This window comes from Macrobrachium rosenbergii, chromosome 59, assembly GCF_040412425.1.
Source record: "Macrobrachium rosenbergii isolate ZJJX-2024 chromosome 59, ASM4041242v1, whole genome shotgun sequence".
Lineage (NCBI taxonomy): Eukaryota > Metazoa > Arthropoda > Malacostraca > Decapoda > Palaemonidae > Macrobrachium > Macrobrachium rosenbergii.
This window is the reverse complement of record NC_089799.1, coordinates 1,018,827-1,037,785: the sequence shown is the minus strand read 5'-3', so window position 1 is coordinate 1,037,785 and position 18,959 is coordinate 1,018,827. Positions and strand designations below refer to the sequence as shown.

Genomic DNA, 18,959 nt, shown 5'->3' with positions numbered 1-18,959 from the left:
ATAAATGTAAAGTGAGTTCATTATGTATGTTGCATAAAATGTACTACAACGACAGACATCTTCTGCACTCTTCTTTACTTGGCGTAACTATTTTTGCTCACAACATTAGAAATGCTGCTGCTGCAACCAGTGTGCTGTTTTCTACCATCAGGTTTAACATTACTTAGTTTGGTACAGCTAAAATGTGGGATAGTTTGTCTAGTGAGGTTTTAGAATCTTCTGATCTCCAAAAATTTAAGTGAGGAGTAAATTCATTCCTGGTTTTTGCTGATGTCTCCAGAGTTTTGCATGTATCAGTTTTATTTTTTATTCTCTCATTTATTTATTAATCACCTTTTCCTATAAATTGTCTCTCTTTGTTGGTTGATTTCATTTGGGAGCCATCTTGGGCTTATATAGAGTGTTTACTCTGCCCTTTAGGGTTTTCAGCTGAAGATTTAGAGAAAAGAAAGGAAAAGAAAAATGTAGTCAGAATCAGCTTTTGACTTTTTATTTCATAATTATTTGATAAGTTTGATGCTGATTCATAGTAAACCAATAATCTTCAAACATTTTGTTTTGCTCTTAAGAAGTGTAGAGCTCTGAAATATCGTGCAGTGCTATTTGTATTTATCCTTAACAAAAAGGCAGATGTTCTTGTAACACCAGAAAGACCTGCTAAAAGGTTTCTTGATTTAACTGCAAGTGAAATTTGTGACTTGGTCCAGTTAACACAAATAGTTCTTGAAATAATCATTCAAGAATATGAACCAGAGAGTTTTCAAGTGGCTCTTCAAGATGGTCCAGCAGCTGGTCAAACCATTGAGGTAAGCTATAAGGATTTTTGTCCCAGTGAACTTAATATGAAGTGAAATGTTGAGTATATTTAATTTTTATGATGGCTCATCTTCCAAGTAACTACTGTATATGATCTTGCTGTGTTCATACAGTTCACAAAAGTCTTGATAACTAATAAGGAGAACAAAGGAAAAATGAATTGCTAATTAATACGAGTGAATTGATACCTAGAAGATTATTGAGACTCGCAAAGGAGAGCCCTTATCCTACCTGTCAGAAGTTCTATCTTCTTGACTTAATGCACAGTGAGCCTATTGAGAACCCACATGTGTCTACTTTAACATTATAATATTTGATTGCTGCAGTGACAGTGGAAAACTACTACCATATTGACCCAACAACATTACAAGCATTTTAATTTCTCTTTATGTACTACTGTCTGCCACCCAAGTAAAATTCACTTATGTCATTATGAACATAGCACTGTATTAATCATTAACACAGGTTTCATCTTCATAATAATTGGTGATAGGTAGTTTTACTAGGGAATTATGGAGGGAAGGAATAGGTGTTCCACTCAAGGTGCAGGATTGAAATAAGGAGCTGACTTGTGTAATTTAGGTTGTGAGGTCAAAGAAGACAGAACTGGATAATGATTGATTTGTTAACTGGGCAAAGGTATACATAGCAGTGTGCGGACAGAAACAAGGTGCCCAATCCCTGGTCACCGTGACCCACACGCTGAGCGAGAGCAAGTTGTGTTTGTTAACAGTCAATCAAATAACAATAACAAGAGACATAATGTACATATAGTGGGAAAATATATATTGGCGAAAAGGCCAGGAAATTCTACAGACAAATATATACACGAGATTCTTGCTGTGTTGATAGATGCGATACATGATCGTAATTAATGGGTAAAGAAGATGTCTTTACAAGTACTCCCCCCCAAGACAATTATTATGAAATAATGATTGGAAGATCTGTTGAATATTAATCACGGTATCTTCTTGGGAGCGGGAGCGGACCCCAAGTTCTTGATATCAGCGGTTGTGGGTCGGCTTCGATTGCTGAATCGTCTGGCGGTTTTGCCAGGCTGATGATATCCTTATTGCGGCCCTTGGGACGTCATCGACTTCGCTTCAGGATGCTGATCACTTCATCCGAGGTCTTGTTTTGTGGAGGAATTCTGGGACGTCTGCCGGTTTCCTCCCGGGTTCCGCTGTCCATTAGGAAGGCTGGCTTTAAACTGTCGACAGATATCCAGTCTTCCTGCCCATGGATGTTGACGAAGTAGGCCTTGGATGTTCTACTGATGACTCGGTATGGTCCTCTGTATGGTCTGGTCAAGGGTGGGTGGTGGGCGTCGTTCCCCTTGAAGATGTATACAGGTTTTCAGGACTTCTGGGCTGAAGTTGTGGGTCCTGTCCGCGAAAGTCTTTCGTCAGGGTGTGAACTTCTTTGCAATTTCTCTTAGCCTTGGAAGGGGCATACCTGGGTCATACGGCTCTGTGGGGAAGAATTCTCCAGGTACAGCCAGTGGTTCGCTGTAGACTTTCTATGCTGGAGATTCCTCGCCGTTTGCCCTTGGTGCAGTGCGGAGACCCAGCAGGACCCAGGGCAGCTGTGCCTTCCAATTTTTGTAAATACAACATGCCATCATAGCTGCTTTCAGTGAACGGTGGGTCCTTTCCACCATACCGTTGGCTGCCGGGTTGTATGCTGTCGTACTGTGGAGTGTTGTCCCCATCAGGCGTTCCAGGTAGACCCAGAGTTTCGATAAGAATGCCGGGCCCCTGTCTGTAGTTATATTGTCCAGCACATCGAAACAGCTTATCCAACTTGATAGTAGGGCTTCCGCGCAGGCGCTTGTTGATGCTTCTACCATTGGGGTTGCTTCCAGCCATCTTGTGGAACAGTCTATGATTGTCAGGAGGTATCTGGCGCCCCCTGATTGCGGCAGAGGTCTTACGACTTGTACGTGGATGTGCCCAAAACGCTGTCATGGTTGAGGGAAGTCTCCGATGCCTGATTCCGTGTGCAGGTGATCTTACTTGTCTGGCACGGTGTGCAGTTCTTCACCCATTCTCTTACGTCCTTCCTGATCCTGTGCCACATGAATTTCTCTGTCATCAGGTGCGTTGTTGTTCGCCCTGATGGATGTCGAACGCCTGCTTTCTTCGTGAACGTGGGTATCAGCGGGCGTGGGCAGCCTGTGCTGGTGTCGCAGAGAAGTGTCGATCCGGATTCACCCACTGGCACGTCTTCCCACTTCAGTGCAGTAAGTGCCTTGCAGTAAGCTGCCGTTTCTGGGTCTGTGGCCTGCTCCTTCGCCAGGTCTTCATAGTCTATGCCCAGGCGGACTGAATTTATTTCAGTTCTTGATAGGGCATTGGCTACTAGGTTCTTCTTGCCTTATATCCGAATTCCGAGATAGCAGCCAGGTGCCATTGCTGTCTCGCCGACCATGTGTCTCCCGCCTTCGTGAACGCATGTACCAATGGCTTGTGGTCTGTCAGGATGGTGAAAGGGTTGCTGTCCAAGAGGTACTTGAAGTGCCGCACGGCTTGGTAGATTGCCAGCAGTTCCCTGTCAAGTGCACTGTAGCAGGTCTCCGGTGGCTTTAACTTGCGGCTAAAAAAAGCAAGCAGGCGGGTGGAACTGTCTGCCATCTGCTCCAGCACAGCTCCGCAAGCGACGTTGCTGGCATCGGTGGTAAGTCTCAGGGGGGCGGTGGGTCTTGATATGTTAAGGTGGTGGCTTTGGCGAGGGCTGCCTTTGTCTGTTCAAACGCCTTTTGCTGTGGGCTTCCAAGTCAGTGCTTTCAGCACTCTGGTTAGGGGATACATGATGCAGGCGATGTCCAGCACAAAACATCAGCAGTAGTTGACCATGCCGAGGAACTCCTGCAGGGACTTGATTGTTTTTGGTGCTGGAAAATCCTTCACTGCATCCACCTTGGAGACCAATGGGGCGGACACCAGTTGGAGAGACCTCGTGTCCCATGAAGTCTACCTTCTCCACTCCAAAGGTACATTTGTTGAATCTGACGACCAATCCGTTCTCTTGAAGATGTTTCAGCACAGCCTGGACGTGACCCAGGTGCTCCTCCAGGGACCTGGAGATCAGGATGTCGTCCATGTAGCAGACGCAGAAGGGTAGGTCCCTCAAGATGCTGTCCATAAGGTGCTGGAATGTGGCCTTGGCATTCCTGAGGCCGAAGGTGGATTAGGAGAAGGTATATGTCCCGAACAGCGTGATGATGGCTGTCTTCGGAATGTCATCGGGATGGACTGGTACCTGAAAATAGGACGTCAGCAAATCCATTTTTGTGAATATCATGGCCCCGTGCAGGGCTCCTGTTAGGTCCTGCATGTTTGGCAGGGGATAGTGGTCTGGTGTTGTCACTAGGTTCAGCCGACGATAGTCGCCACAGGGCCTTCAGGAACTGTCTGGTTTCTTCACCATGTGGAGGGGGGACGCCCGTGGACTCGATGCCTTTTTGCAGATACCCATCCTTTCCATCATGGCGAATGCTCGTTTAGCATCCTGGAGTTTCTTGGGTGGCAGGTGGCAGAACTTGGCATGTGTTGGTGGGCCTGTGGTGGTGATGTAGTGATGGATGCTGTGCTTGGCCTGGGTACCTGGCACCTGACGCAGTTCTGGCTTAAAGACATCTGGGAATTCGTGCAGGAGGCCGCTGTATTTGTTTGATGAGATGGCGCATACGGTGGGTATTCCTGGTCCGGTGGAGAGCGGTCAGGAGCAGCAGGTTCCAGTATCCAGCAGGCATTTTCAGCCGACGTCTACCAGCAGTCCGTGATGTGCGAGGAAACCGGCGCCCAGTAAGGGAAACTTGACATCCGCGACGATGAAGGGCCATTCATATTTATGGCCCAGGATGGATATTCTGCAGGTCCGAGTTCCATGGCAGCGGATGGGGTTTCCATTTGCGACCACTAGTGCAGCTGTGGCATCGGATGTACAGTCGCGGTCCTCCCTCAACGGCGGAAATACCGACTGCATAGCCCCTGTGTCTACCAGCTGCTGTTGTCCCCATATGGCGTTGTGGATGAAGAATCCTACTGGCTGGGGTTTTCTAAGGTTTGCAGCCACTGCTGATATGATGGCCACCTTTATAGTTTTTTATGGAAGAACAGGAGGTCTGCAATTCTTGGCGTCCTTTCCGAACCTCCAATGGAAGTAACACCAGACTGGATTTGTCCTCGACTTCTGCTGCTGCGGCAGCGCCTTCTTCCTGTATACCACATTTGTGTCCCCCTCTTCGGCTTCTTCTGCTACCAGACTGCAGGCTGCAGGTGTTGCGGTGTGCCTGGAGGCCTTGGTGGCCTCATGGAGTTTGTGTGCGACGCTCACAATTCGTCCATCGAGAACGTGTCTGCTTCCATGATTTGTGTCCTCACCTGCTACGGAAGGCGCAGCAGGAAAATTTCCCACGACAAGCTGATCTCCTTCTTCCATCTGTCTGTGTCGAAGCCCGGCAGCATCAGGAGACCTCGTAATTCGTCCCAGGCATTCCTGGGTGATGTGTTCCCCAGGGGCTGGTTCATCAGGGCTCTCTCTGGGAAGGGCATGGAGTATGTGTCAATGAGCTTCTTTCGTAGGTCTTCATACTTGACTTTGCCCGGCTGTGAGTCCAACCATGGGGTGATCTTGTTGAAGACCTCCTCCGGCAATGTTGTCATGGTGACGTCCACTTTGGTTTCCTCATCCGTGATTTTAGCTACCCGGAAATGGACATCTGCCCGCAGGAACCAGGATGCAGTATTTTGCCGCGAGAACAGTGGCAGTTTCATCGCCTGGCGTACTGCTGCCTTTGAAGGCGAGAGGGAGATGCAGAGGATCTGTGTCCTTGGAACAACTTTCTACCTCAGTGTCTGACATTTTGCCTTACACCAAAACGCGAAATAAGTGCCGTATTTAGTCCGTTAATGGTATTTGCGGCTTGTCAGAAGTCAAAACTATATGCTGTGTGGTTCCGTTAATGACCTCTGAATATGGTCAATGTGAATCGTAAATGGCAGGGCCAAACTGTTCGAGAACACCAGAATGTACCTGAAGAAGGCACACCGTAATTAGTCCGTTAGTGGCGTTGGTGTTCTCTGAGGAAGGAGCTTTCAGAGGTCTAGACTTTGTCACTGTATGGTTCCGTTAAAGGCTCTCTGAAGGTAAAGCGGCCGTAGTGAGTCTGTTAATGGCGAAGCCAAAACCACTATATTTAACATCGTTCCTCGGGTCACCAGTTGTGAGGTCAAAGAAGACAGACCTGGGTACTGATTGATTTATTACCTGGCCAAAGGTATACATAGCAGCGTGCGGTTGGAAACGAGGTGCCCGACCCCGGTCGCCATGACCCGCACGCTGAGTGAGAGCAATTTGTGTTTGTTAACAGTCAATCAAATAACAATAACAAGAGACATAATGTACATGCAAATATATACATGAGATTATTGCTATGTTGATAGATGCAATACATGAATGTAATTAATGGGTAAGGAAGATGTCTTTACAAGGCATACAATTCACACACCCTATGTGGAAAAATCTCCAGTGGGACAAGACATATTTTCAGGGAAGACAAAAATTCCAGATGTACATTTTACAGGCAATCGTAACCTACTAATTTACATTTCCAAACGTGTTACTGCTCTACTTTGCCATGGCCTAATTGATTGTGGTACTGTACAGAGCATTCTGCTGGAGGTGAGCAGCTGGCTGAGAAAGCTTTTGCCCAGGATGCAGCCATTTCATCAAAATGCAAGAAAAGACTTTCTTCCACAATCACTTATGCTTCATAGTGTGCGCCTACATCACTTTCAGCATCACTGTATTCTTGCTGATGCAGAATGTTCAATTATCAACTTGATCATCATCCAAACTTCTAAATTCAGATGTGATCAAAATCGCCTGAAAATGGACTGGGCGTGGAAAACCCAGTGTTCATAGCAGTGCCTCCCCTCACAGAATTCTATGGACAAGTGGCCTTCGCCCACTTACTGTGTTAAGTCTTGATAAGTTCTCAATTAATTATTTATAGCTCAATCAAGACATGAATTATTTCAGAAGAATTACATTCAAACTGCATGTGGTGAAATAAGCGGGCTCATATGAGGATACCAGGACATGACTACAAAGTCATAAGAGATCAGCCAGACTCAAGGGTTAATAGACATTCCATTATCAATCTCAGATTTCAGTCTGAATAAACATGCGTAGGTGGAACTGAATAATTTTTATTGTTGAAATATGAGGGACACTGACTTGAAGACAAAATATATTCATCCCAATTATTTACTAAAGCTTTATGTTGTCCTTACTCATCTCTGATTAGAAAAATGCTCTTACACTGGGAGTGCTTCATCATTTGTCTCCATTCATGATAGGGTTGAGTGAAAGGTAATTTGCATGATCAGTTACTGTCCTAGATCTCTTCTGTGGCTCCTCAGTCTGTCTTCCTTGAGGTAACTTTTCTGTCTCTCCTGTATATTTTATTTTGGTCAGTTCTCATGAGCTCAAGGCCACCTCTTCCCATGCTTGCTCCAAATAAATCATTAATTCATGAATTACATGATTCAATTTTAAGACTGTTATCTTCTTTTGATATGAATACAATAGTCCTTTCTATGTTTCTCTCTCCAAATCTTCAGGTGAAAACTTTATGGATAGAGTCAACAGACTTTAAACCCAAGAGGACTCCAAAAGGAAATCAGCCTGGAGAAAGAGACAAGTCAAATGAAACGACAATTAATACTGTAATTAAATATGAGGAAATAGAAAATAAAAACAAAACACCTGATTTCAGGAGATGTCAGCAGAAAGTATTAATAAATTTGCTCTAGGCAAACTGTTCCATGTTTTCAGTTATAGCCAGAATTAAATTTCTCGCAAAATTATTAGTAATAAAACTGATACTAGAAAGTGACACATTGTTTGCAGCAGCAGTCTTCCTGGTGTTGCGAGCGAAAACAGCTAGGTCAGGTAAACAAGACTGCAGAGAATACTGAGTTTATTATTAAAGTGATTAAAGAGGAATCAACAAAAAAATTAACTCTGCAGCTGGTCCTGAAATTTCCCTACAATTCTATTAAAACCTGTAAAGGACTCAACAGCCAAGCAATCCCATATGGAACAAATTTTTGTAATCAGTGGATATACCATCATCTTCCCAACACTAAAATTCAGCAGTAAATGTTTCTCCAAAAATTATATGAGTTGTTATTAACATTTTATTATATCAGATCTTTTAAAAAAAAATTTTGTTGTAGAACAGTTGTAAAACACAAAACACCTCATCCTGCTTAATCAACATAGCTTTAGTCAAGCAAGATTTCAGTGTCCCAACAGGTCAGTCAAATAGAAACAATGATCAGAATTTTAGAATCAGTCTGCAAAATTGTTACTGTCTAACTTTAATTTGCTAAAAATATAAGAAATATTGTTCATTTTATTCCATACTAGAAGCATAAGAATAGGATTGGCGACCCATCAGATACTTACTTAGAACATTATTGTATATTTGTTTCTCTTTGAAGTATGTTAGGTTTCATAATGTCATTCCAAACTGGATATTAGCAAAAAGTGCATCATTCATATTTACATTCCTCGTAAAAAGTGACTGATAAAACTTTCAAAGTTTATTTTTATCCCTATTTGCTGATAATTTTGCTCCTCAGGAAACTTTCAAGAAAACTTCAGAAAATTTCAGAATGAACTAGATAATATACTTTATCGCTGGGTATACAGAAACAAAGCCATCTTTACTGAAGACAAGTCTGTGCTTTTTACACTTCTTTTCTGCTAAGTGTGTACATGTTGAAGGATAGAAAAATGAAAAGATAATGATAAAAATAGTGATGATAACTGGGTGACCACAAAAAATAACCATGGAACATGATCATTCTCAGTTATGGAACTAGGCAATATTAAGGCCTTTCAGTACTCCTAAGTGTTGTAGTGTCTTCCAGGACCAAAACTAGATCACTGCCACTCAGGTTTTCTCAGCCGCAGCGGGGTGCCGTCAGCCCTGGGGGCGGTTCTCAACCCGAGGAGGACCCACGGCAGCTGGTACTTCCAGTCCTCAGCGGTGCAGCGGTCCATAAGGGACGCCTTCAGGGACCTATGAAACTGCTCGATTAAGCCGTTGGCCGCAGGGTTGTAGGCCGTGGTGGTGTGATGCGTTGTCCCCAGCAGCCAAGCCAGGGAGGACCATGATTCGGACAGGAAAGCAGGACCCCTGTTGGTTGTGATGTGGTCTGGGACGCCGAAGCGGCTGATCCAGCTGGAGAGCAGGGCCTCGGCATATGCGCTGGCGGTGGCTTCTTGCATCGGCGTGGCTTCGGGCCACCACGTTGAGCGGTCTACCGCCGTCAGGAGGTATCTGGACCCGCCTGATGGGGGAAGGGGCCCGACGATGTCGATGTGGATGTGGCCGAAGCGTCCCTCTGGCTGTGGGAACTCGCCTACCCCGGACTCGGTGTGACGTCCCATCTTGCTGGTTTGGCACTGCAGGCACTGCCTTGCCCAGGGCCTCGCGTCCTTCTGCATTCCGTGCCAGACGAACTTCCCTGACAGCAGCTTGGCTGTCGTCCTGCCGGAGGGGTGTGAGAGGCCGTGGATGACGTCGAATACCTGGCGGCGGTGGGAGGCTGGCACCAGGGGGCGGGGCTGGCCGGTATTGACGTTGCAGAGGAGACTTGGGGCCCCGGGGGCGAGGGGCACGTCCCGCCACTTCAGGGATGTGATGGCGGTGCGGTAGGTTGGGGTCTCTGGGTCGGCGGCCTGTTCCCTGGTGAGGTCTTCGTAGTTGATCCCGAGCTGCACCGCATTCATCTCGACTCTGGAGAGGGTGTCCGCTATGGGGTTTTTCTTGCTGGGGAGGTACTTGATGGAGCAGGTGAACTCGTCGATGGCCAAGAGATGCCGCTGCCGCCTGGAAGACCATGCGTCCCCTTGCTTTGTGAAGGTGTGTACCAGCGGCTGGTGGTCTGTGTAGATTGTGAAGGGTGTGCCCTCCAGGAGGAACTTGAAATGCCGGACTGCACGGTACACTGCGCAGAGTTCCCAGTCGAAGGTGCTGTAACGGGCCTCTGCAGGGTTGAATTTCTTGCTGAAGAAGGCAGTGGGCTGGGGGGCGCCGTCGATGACCTGTTCCAAGACAGCACCACAGGCGACGTTGCTGGCGTCCGTCGTCAGCTGGAGAGGGGCATTGGGATCCTGGTGGGCCAAGGCGGTTGCCTTGGCGAGGGCGGCCTTCATCAGGACAAGTGCACCTTCAGCGTCCAGAAAGCCGATTTCCTGGGCCACGAGATATCCCCGGATGGTGTCCGCCCGCTCACATCCAAAGTCGCAGCTGTCACCAGGTTCCCCGTCCCCACCTCCGTCAAGGCCGTCCAGGAGTTCCTCGGGATGGTGAACTACTACAGGAGGTTCATCCCAGGGATCGCGCACATCATGGCCCCCCTGACGGAGACACTCAAAGGCCAACCAAAGTCCTTGTTGTGGGGACCCAGCCAGCAGAAGGCCGTGCACACCACGGCCCCCCTGACGGAATTCCATCATGGGGGGCTGTGGTGTGCGCAATCCCTGGGATGAACCCCCTGTAATAGTTCACCATCCCGAGGAACTCCTGGACGGCCTTGACGGAGGTGGGGACGGGGAACCTGGTGACAGCTGCGACTTTGGATGTGAGCGGGCAGACACCATCCGGGGATATCTCGTGGCCCAGGAAATTGGCTTTCTGGACGCCGAAGGTGCACTTGTCGAAACATACGAGGCCGTTCTCCTGTAGGCGCTGCAGGACTGCCCAGATGTGTTTCTGGTGCTCCCTGTGGGACCTGGAAAATATAAGGATATCATCTACGTAGCAGACGCAGAACTTCAGGTCCCCCAGGATGCTGTCTATGAGCCGCTGGAAAGTCGCCCCGGCGTTCCTCAGGCCGAAGGTGGAGAAGGCGAACACGTAGGACCTGAAAGGCGTGATGATGGCGGTCTTTGGTATGTTCTCTGGCGCGCCTGGTACCTGAAAATAGGATTTCAAGAGATCCAACTTAGTAAAAATTTTGGCCCCGTGGAAGGAAGCCGTTAGGTCCTGCATGTTTGGCAGGGGGGTAGTGGTCAGGTTCCGTTGCGAGGTTAAGCCGCCTGTAGTCGCCGCAGGGTCTCCAGGAGCTGTCTGGTTTCTGCACCATGTGGAGGGGGGACGCCAACGGGCTGGAGGCCTTCTTGCAGATTCCCATCCGCTCCATTTCAGCGAATGCGTTCTTGGCCTCCTGTAGGCACCGCGGGGGAAGCCTCCGGAACCTCGCGTGTGCAGGGGAGCCCTTTGTCTTTATGTGATGGTAGATGCCATGTTTGGCTGGGGCGCCGGGGACTTGGCAGAGCTCGGGCCTGAAAACTTCCAGGAACTCCATCAGCAGCTGTGAGTACTGGTGGGGGGTGGCGGATCAGATGGTGGGCGCCTTGGGTCCCGTTGCCAACAGGAGGGACTGGCAGGAGTCGGTGTCAAGGAGGCGCTTCCTACCGATGTCGACTGCCAGCCCGAAGTGGGCAAGGAAATCCGCACCCAGGAGCGGGGTCCTCACGTCCGCGGTGACGAAGTCCCAGGAATATCTCCGGCCAAGGATGGAGATCGACGGGGGCCTGGTGCCGAAGGAGAGGATGGGGGACTCGTTGGCGGCCATCAGGAAGGCAGCCGGGTCCGATTCTCGCTTGAGGTCCTCTCTGGCTGCTGGGAAGATTGATCTAACGGCCCCCGTGTCGACCAGCATCATCCTGCTGGAGACGGTGTCGCGGACGTAGAAGCCTACTGGTTTTGGGCCATGGCGGCCTGTCCTGCTGGCCGCTGCCACCCCTGTTCTTTGAACGGGCGAATGAACAGGGCGGCATGCAGTTCCGGGCGTCCTTGCCGAACCGACTGTGGTAGTGGCACAGCCCCGGTGAATTCCACCTGTTGTGTCCTGGTGACGGCATTGACTTCCTGCTCTGCGCCCTCCTCCTGCTGGATGGTGCTGACTGGTAGTACGGGTGCTGGTACCCGCTTCGTTGCCCTCACGGAGTCCGCCAGGTTCTGCGCCGTGCGGATCAGGTCGTTGAGGGGCATGGCGTAGGGCTTAGGGATTTGTGTCCAGACCTCCGGGAGGAGCTGACGAAGGAGGAGCTCCCGCGACAGGCTTATTTTGTTTTGTTTTCCGGTGCCGTCGGTGTCTGGGAGGGTGAGGAGGTCCTTTATCATGCCCCATGACTCCATGACGCTCTGCTCCTGCCGCGGGCTGATGGCGAGGTCAAGGGCGCGGGCGGCCCGCTCGGCGACCGGCGGGGAGCATGCCTCGAGTAGTGACTTCTTCAGGAGGTGGTAGGTGAGGGGGCGTGCGTCGGACACCCACGGGACGAGCTTTTTGTAGATTTCCTCCGGCAGGGCGTATGGTGTCCACCTGCAGCACCCCGTCGGTGAGTTCTGCCATCCGGAACTGGCTCTCCACCCTGTACAGCCATGACTATGGATTCCCCTGCGTGAACGGCGGCAGTTTTAAGGTCAGGGCAACCTGTGATTGTCCTGCCGGGCAGGGCCCCAGGCAGGGGAGAGTGCAGGTCGCGGGCAGGGGTGTGGAGGAGCGTGAGAGCCTTGGCGCGGGGGCCAGGTGCGGGTGATATGGGGGGAGGTAGACATCCGAATCCACGAGGTTAGCGGTTAACTGAACGAGGGAAGGGATGTCCGCGTCCATACTCGCTCTTTGCCCTCTTAACTGGAGTAGGGTACTCGCGTCAAAACGCACTTGGAAGCGTGCCGTGTGAGTCCACTAATGACGCTGGTGATTTTGCCGACGAGAGTCAGGACGCCCAAACACTGGTTCAGCGCCGTAATTAGTCTGCTAAGGGCGTGAGTAAGTTCCTGAAGCCAAGACAGAGTTGCCATCTGGGTCCGCTAATGGCTACGGGAACCACTCCGGGGTCACACTTTAAGAGGTGCGAAAGAAACGAACAGGATAAGGTTACTGCTACTTTATTCATGATCCAGGCAGTTTATATAGCGGCAGACTGGCGTCACAGAATACAATGGAAACCTCAGTGACCTGAGGTCGATAATAAATAACAATAAATACAGCGAACCAGTACACTTTACAATGTAAGAACAGACAGAAATGGAATTGGATACAATCCTGATGCCTGTGAAAGAAGAAACATGTGATACATTTTTGACAGCAGGTAAACAAAATATATACATAGTTTAAATGATTGAACTTTGCGTGACCTGGCGCGTTAGGTGTGACTAATTGTAGGCAAAGAAAATGGGACATCACCACAGAAAACCTGCCCAGCAGAGACTTTACAAGTAACGCTTTTAGCAGAGACTTCACAAATGACTTTACGGATGTCTTTACACTTCAACTCAAGGTATTTGTTTGAAAAGTCATCAAATCCATGTCAGTTTCAGTGGAATTAACTCTGCACAATAAGGCAATACATTTACCTCATGGAATAGACCAATATCAGAAAGACTGGCTATAAGAAATATAGAAGAGCTTGCTGGTGACCACTGGAAAACTAGCAAATATGAAAGTATTCACTGCTCTGAAGGCTGAGACATTAATCCATGTAGTTTTTCAGATGGATATTTTAAACCTAGGTCACTTAACATGTAATTAATGCTGCACAGGGATACAATGCATTTCCTCAAGAAATAGATCATTATTCATAGGAAGACTTTTTATAGGAAATCTAGAACATGCTATGGACAGTAGGATACCAGTAAATATGAAAAAATTGCTTCACTCAGAGGAATGAGACTTCACCTAGAATTATATCTTCAAAATGGTTATCAACTCTATCTCCGTATCTTTGGAATTAACACTTCACCACAAGGCAATGCAGTCCCTCATGAAATAGATCATATTCTTCATGGGGAGACCTTTGGAAAGAAATGAGGCGAGGATGTTTATGACCATTAGGTTAACAAGAAATATTAGGAGGGATGCATTATACTAATGAGTGGGATTTTGAACAAAGTTACATTTTTCAAAATATCATCATGTCTCTGGCAGAGTTTACAGAATTGACAGTTTTAAAAGGCAGTAAAGCTATGTATAAAACAGACCAAAACTCTTTGTAGGAAGACTGCACTTAGAAATCTGATGTGGGAATGTTGAGTTGAGTTTGAATACTAAGCTGTTCACTTGGAAGGATTCAAATCCATGTCCTTACCCATGAATTTAATACTGCAAAATAAAAGTATGCAGTTTAATTAAAATAAACCAACCCTTTCATATGGTTACTTGTAAAAGAAATCTGAGATGAGGATGTTGATGACAACTGGAGTTCCAGGGAATATGATAAAAGGATTACACCATTCTGCTGAGCAGGACTTCAACATTGGCTATTTATAAGAAATATGAAATTCATGGCAGTTTCCATGGACTTAAGACTGCATAGTAGTGCAATATAGTCCCTCATTAAATAGCCCAGATATCTTTGTATGAAGACTTGCTATAAGAAACATGGAATGAACACATTGACAAAATTTAGGATACCTGGAAATCTTGTGAAAAGATGCACCATTCTGTAAATTGGGTCTATAGGTGCAGCATTTTGATTGAAAAGGTCATCAAATTGTTATCATAGTGAATTCACACTGCACAGTAAGGTTTTGCAGTCTCTTGTGAGACAGACCAATATTCAGTGTAAGAAGACTTGCTATAAGACATCTGAGATGAGGATACTGATGAAAACTGTAATATGAGCATATTTTTTTAGATGATGCACCACTCTGAGTAGTGGGAATTCAACTCAAACTATGTTTGAAAGGATCATCAAATCCCTATGTCATTGTAAGTGGAATTAACATTGTAAAATGAGACAACTGAGTTCATGATATAGATCAGCACTCGATGTGGAAAGACTTGCACTTAGGAATCTGACATGGAGGTATTGAGGACGAAGGAATCTGACATGGAGATATTAAAGATAATTAGCATACAAGGCAATTTTATAAGAGAATGCACCACCAGTATGAATTTGACTTCAGCAAAGCTATGTATTTGAATAGATGAGGATGCTGATGAAAATGGGAATAGCAGGGAGTTTTATTAGAGGATGCACCACTATGAAGTGTAAGAATTCAACACAGGGAATTTGTTAATAATATCATCAGATCCTTGTCATGTCCATGGAATTAACACTATGTAATAATGCATACAGTCCTTCATTAATACAGTAGACCAATTCTCATCATAGGGGGATTTACTATAAGAAATTTGAGACGAGGATCATGATATCAGTAAGAATGCCAGAAAATTTCAAAGAGAGAATGCGCTGCTCTGATGAGTTAGACTTTACCTAATGCAGTTTTTTAAAAGGTTATTAGATCCATAATATTGTCTGTGGAATTAGCATTGCACAGTGAGGCAACACAGTTCCTCATGAAACAGTCCAGTACTCTTTGTAGGAAGACTTGCAATAAAAAAGATTTGTCGAGGATGGTGATGACAGTTGGAGTATCATGAAACATTATGAAGGAATGACTTCAACCCAACATTTCTGCTTATTTGTTGGAAATGGTTATCAAATCCAGGTCAAAGTGCATGGAATTAGCACTGCAAAATACAGCAATGCAGTACACCATAGAACAGGAAGATGTACTATAAGAAATCTGAAATGAGGATGCTTATGACAGTTGGATCACCAGGAAAATTTGTGACAGGATCCACTACTGCCGTAAGCTGTTTGTTTGAAAGAATCATTTAATCACTGTCAGTGTGTATGGAATTAATACTGCGCAATAAGGGAATGCATTTCATCAAGAAGAGATCAGTATCTTCATAGGAAGATTGGATTACAACCCAAGTTGTCTTTTAAAAGGGCCATCAATGCTTTGTCGGTATCATTGGAATTAACATTTACCATCAGACCATGCAGTCCCTCATGAACTAGGCCGGTACTCTCAATAGGAAGACTTTCTAAAAGAAATCCGAGACAATGATGCTAATGATAGTTAGGAAGAAATGCACAACTCTTAGAAGATGGACTTCAAATAAAGCCATTCATATGAAAATATCATCATATCTATTTCACTTTCACCAAATTTTAATTTTCTCAGAAGTCTTGCATGAAATATAGTACACATGCATTTCATTGGAAACCTTACACTTAGGAATCTGACATGGGGGATGTTGAGACAATTCAAATACCAGGCAATTTTTTGGGAGTGCAGTATTCTGTTTAGTTGGACTTCAACTAAAGCTATTTTTTTAAAGGTCCATTAAACCCATATGACTGTCCATGAAATTATAGCTCTGCACAATAAGAACAGCACAGTTCCTCTTGAAATGGAGAGGGGATGAGGATGATGATGATGATGATGATGATGATGATGATGATGATGATGAGAGTTGGATATCATTGTCTTTGGAATTGACTCTGCAAAGTAAGGCAGTGGAGTTCATCGTGAAATGGAGAAACTTACTATAAGAATCAAAGGTGAGGATGCTGATGACATTTTGATTATGTGGAAAAATTTATAACAGGATACACCATTCTGAGGAGTGGGACTTCCATTCAAACCATTTGTTTGAATGGGTCACCAAGTCCATTTCTGTGTTGATGTAATTGATGTCCCTCCTGACACAAACCAGTTCTCTTCATAAGAAGTTTTGCCCTAAGAAATCTGAAACCATGATGCTGATGATGATGACAATGCACTCCCTCTTGAAATAGACCAATAATTTTCATAGGAAACCTTGTTCTATATGTGAGACCAGGATACTATTCGAAAATGAATAACAAGGAAGTTTATGAAATTATGCACCAAGCTGAGAAGTAGGACTTCAACAAAGATTGTTTGTGTTAAGGCCGATCAAAACCATGTCAGTGTCCATGGAATTAACAAATTACTACATGAATGTTCAGTCCATAAAATAGAAAAGTTCTCTTTACTCTTTACGTGAAGATATGCTCCAAGAAATCTGAGATCAGGATGTTGGTGACAATTGGATTACTAGGAAATTTTATAAAATGTTGTCCCACAGTGAGGTGTGGGACTTCTACCCAAGTAAGGTGTTTGAAGTATTCATCAAATCCAAGTCATTGTCCTTGTAATTAATGCTGCATCTTATTGCAATGCATGACAAGACTAACACTGTTTTGGAAGCTTTGCTATAAGAAATCTAAGAAAAGCCTGCAGTAAACAACTGGAATACAGTATTACCTCGAACTTGCGCGATTCAAGTTGCACGAATTCACAGACACACGAATTTTTCATTGGAACATAACTAATGGTCATACGCGAGTTTTTCACAGACACGTGAATTTGCGAACACTGAGAAACCCAGCAAAAGTGTTTGTTTAATTTTTTTTATATAATTTATAAGTTTTCAAGCTTTTATGTGTAAATTAAATAACATTAAATATTATTAAAAGTAATAATTTCTCTCTCTCTCTCTCTCTCTCTCTCTCTCTCTCTCTCTCTCTCTCTCTCTCTCTCTCTCTCTCTCTCTCTCTCTCTCTCTCTCTCTCTCTCTCTCTCTCTCTCTCTCTCTTTTAGTGAGATGAGTTTTTATGGTACATGTATATAGGTATGTTTATTTGTATGATAAATAAACTTTTTACCTAATAATAAGTACTAATTTTCAAATAATAAGATTAATAAAATTAAATAATGATAATAATAATAATAATAATTAATAATAATAATAATAATAATAATAATAATAATAATAATAATAATAATAATAATAATAAAACTGTAATTACAAAATTCGTATTATTTGAACAAATTCTTCCCTCATCTTTTGTAAGAAGGAGGTGAAGGCAAAAGCTGTCAGACATGTCATTTAACATGACAAGGAGGGGAGTATTGCTAATCAGTGGTCAAATTTTTCTTGTAATTCTCTCTCTCTCTCTCTCTCTCTCTCTCTCTCTCTCTCTCTCTCTCTCTCTCTCTCTCTCTGTGTGTGTGTGTGTGTGTGTGTCCGTAATAATTCATAAAAATTTCACTCTCTTAAATAAGGACAACTGTTATCTCTCTCTCTCTCTCTCTCTCTCTCTCTCTCTCTCTTTGTTCGAAGTTAGCCAACCTACGTATTACAGCAGTTTCTCTGTATGTCTTTGACTGTACAGTAGATAATTTTGAATTGATCTAATTTTACCCGTACTGTTTACAAACTGTAAATGTGCCGTTCTAAAACATAGAGTAACTCAAAAAGAAAGATAGAGTTCTTAGGAGAACTAACCCAAACTGAAAAAATAGAAATAATGAATATAAGTGAAACCTGGTATTCCCAAGAGACTGGTTAAGATGATTAGATAAAGGGTTTCCAAACTTATAGATCAGATAGAAAAAATAGGAATCAAGGGGGAACCGAGATATATGGGAGAGACGTTAATCAAGGAAAAATCTGTAATAAGTATAGTAACACAGAATGTGAATTAATAGCGGTAGAATTTGAATCTGAAAAATTAACCCTTAAACGCTGAGCCTCTATTTACAAAAGTGTCTGCCGTATGCCGGCGGGATTTGAGAGTTAGCGCCGAAGCGGAAAGAAAATTTTTTTCAAAAAATCACACCACGCTTAGTTTTTAAGATTAAGAGTTCATTTTTGGCTCCTTTTTTTCTTATTGCCTGAAGTTTAGTATGCAACCATCAGAAATGAAAAAACTATCATTATCATATATAAATATTGGAATATATGACAGCGTGAAAAAAATTTCATATATAATTGTATACAAATCGCGCTGTGAGCAAAATGGTTAAAACTAATGAGTTTTTTTTTCGTTGTATTGTACACTAAATTGCGATGATTTTGGTATATAACAAATTGTAAAACGATCAAAGCAACACAGAGAAAATATTATCACAAAATGATGCATGAATTCGTAACGCGCAGACGTAAAAAAAAGTTTTTTTCAAAAATTCACCATAAATCGAAATATTTTGCTAGAGACTTCCCGTTTGTTGCAAAATGAAGGTAAATGATTGAATATTACTAGAATGTAAGAGTTTTAGCTTACAATTCCATTTTTCGACCATTTCGGTCGAGTCAAAGTTGACCGAAGGTTGAAATTTCGGCACTTATCGTGATTTATATGAAAATATTTCCAAACTGATGAAAGCTACAACCATGAGTTATTTTTTGTTGTATTCTAAATGACATTGCGCACATTTCCATATATAA

At 44.5% G+C, this 18,959-nt stretch overlaps 1 protein-coding gene across 5 annotated transcripts in view; it reads left to right on the top strand.

The window, feature by feature from the left end:
• LOC136837764 (nitrilase and fragile histidine triad fusion protein NitFhit-like) overlaps positions 1–18,959 on the top strand; it is a 193,443-nt gene that overhangs the window by 69,249 nt on the left and 105,235 nt on the right. For all 5 annotated transcript variants that reach the window (XM_067102684.1, XM_067102683.1, XM_067102682.1 and 2 more), the window contains one exon: positions 631–806. In XM_067102684.1, the coding sequence (XP_066958785.1) occupies positions 631–806 (176 nt within the window). The remainder of the gene's footprint in view (positions 1–630; positions 807–18,959) is intronic.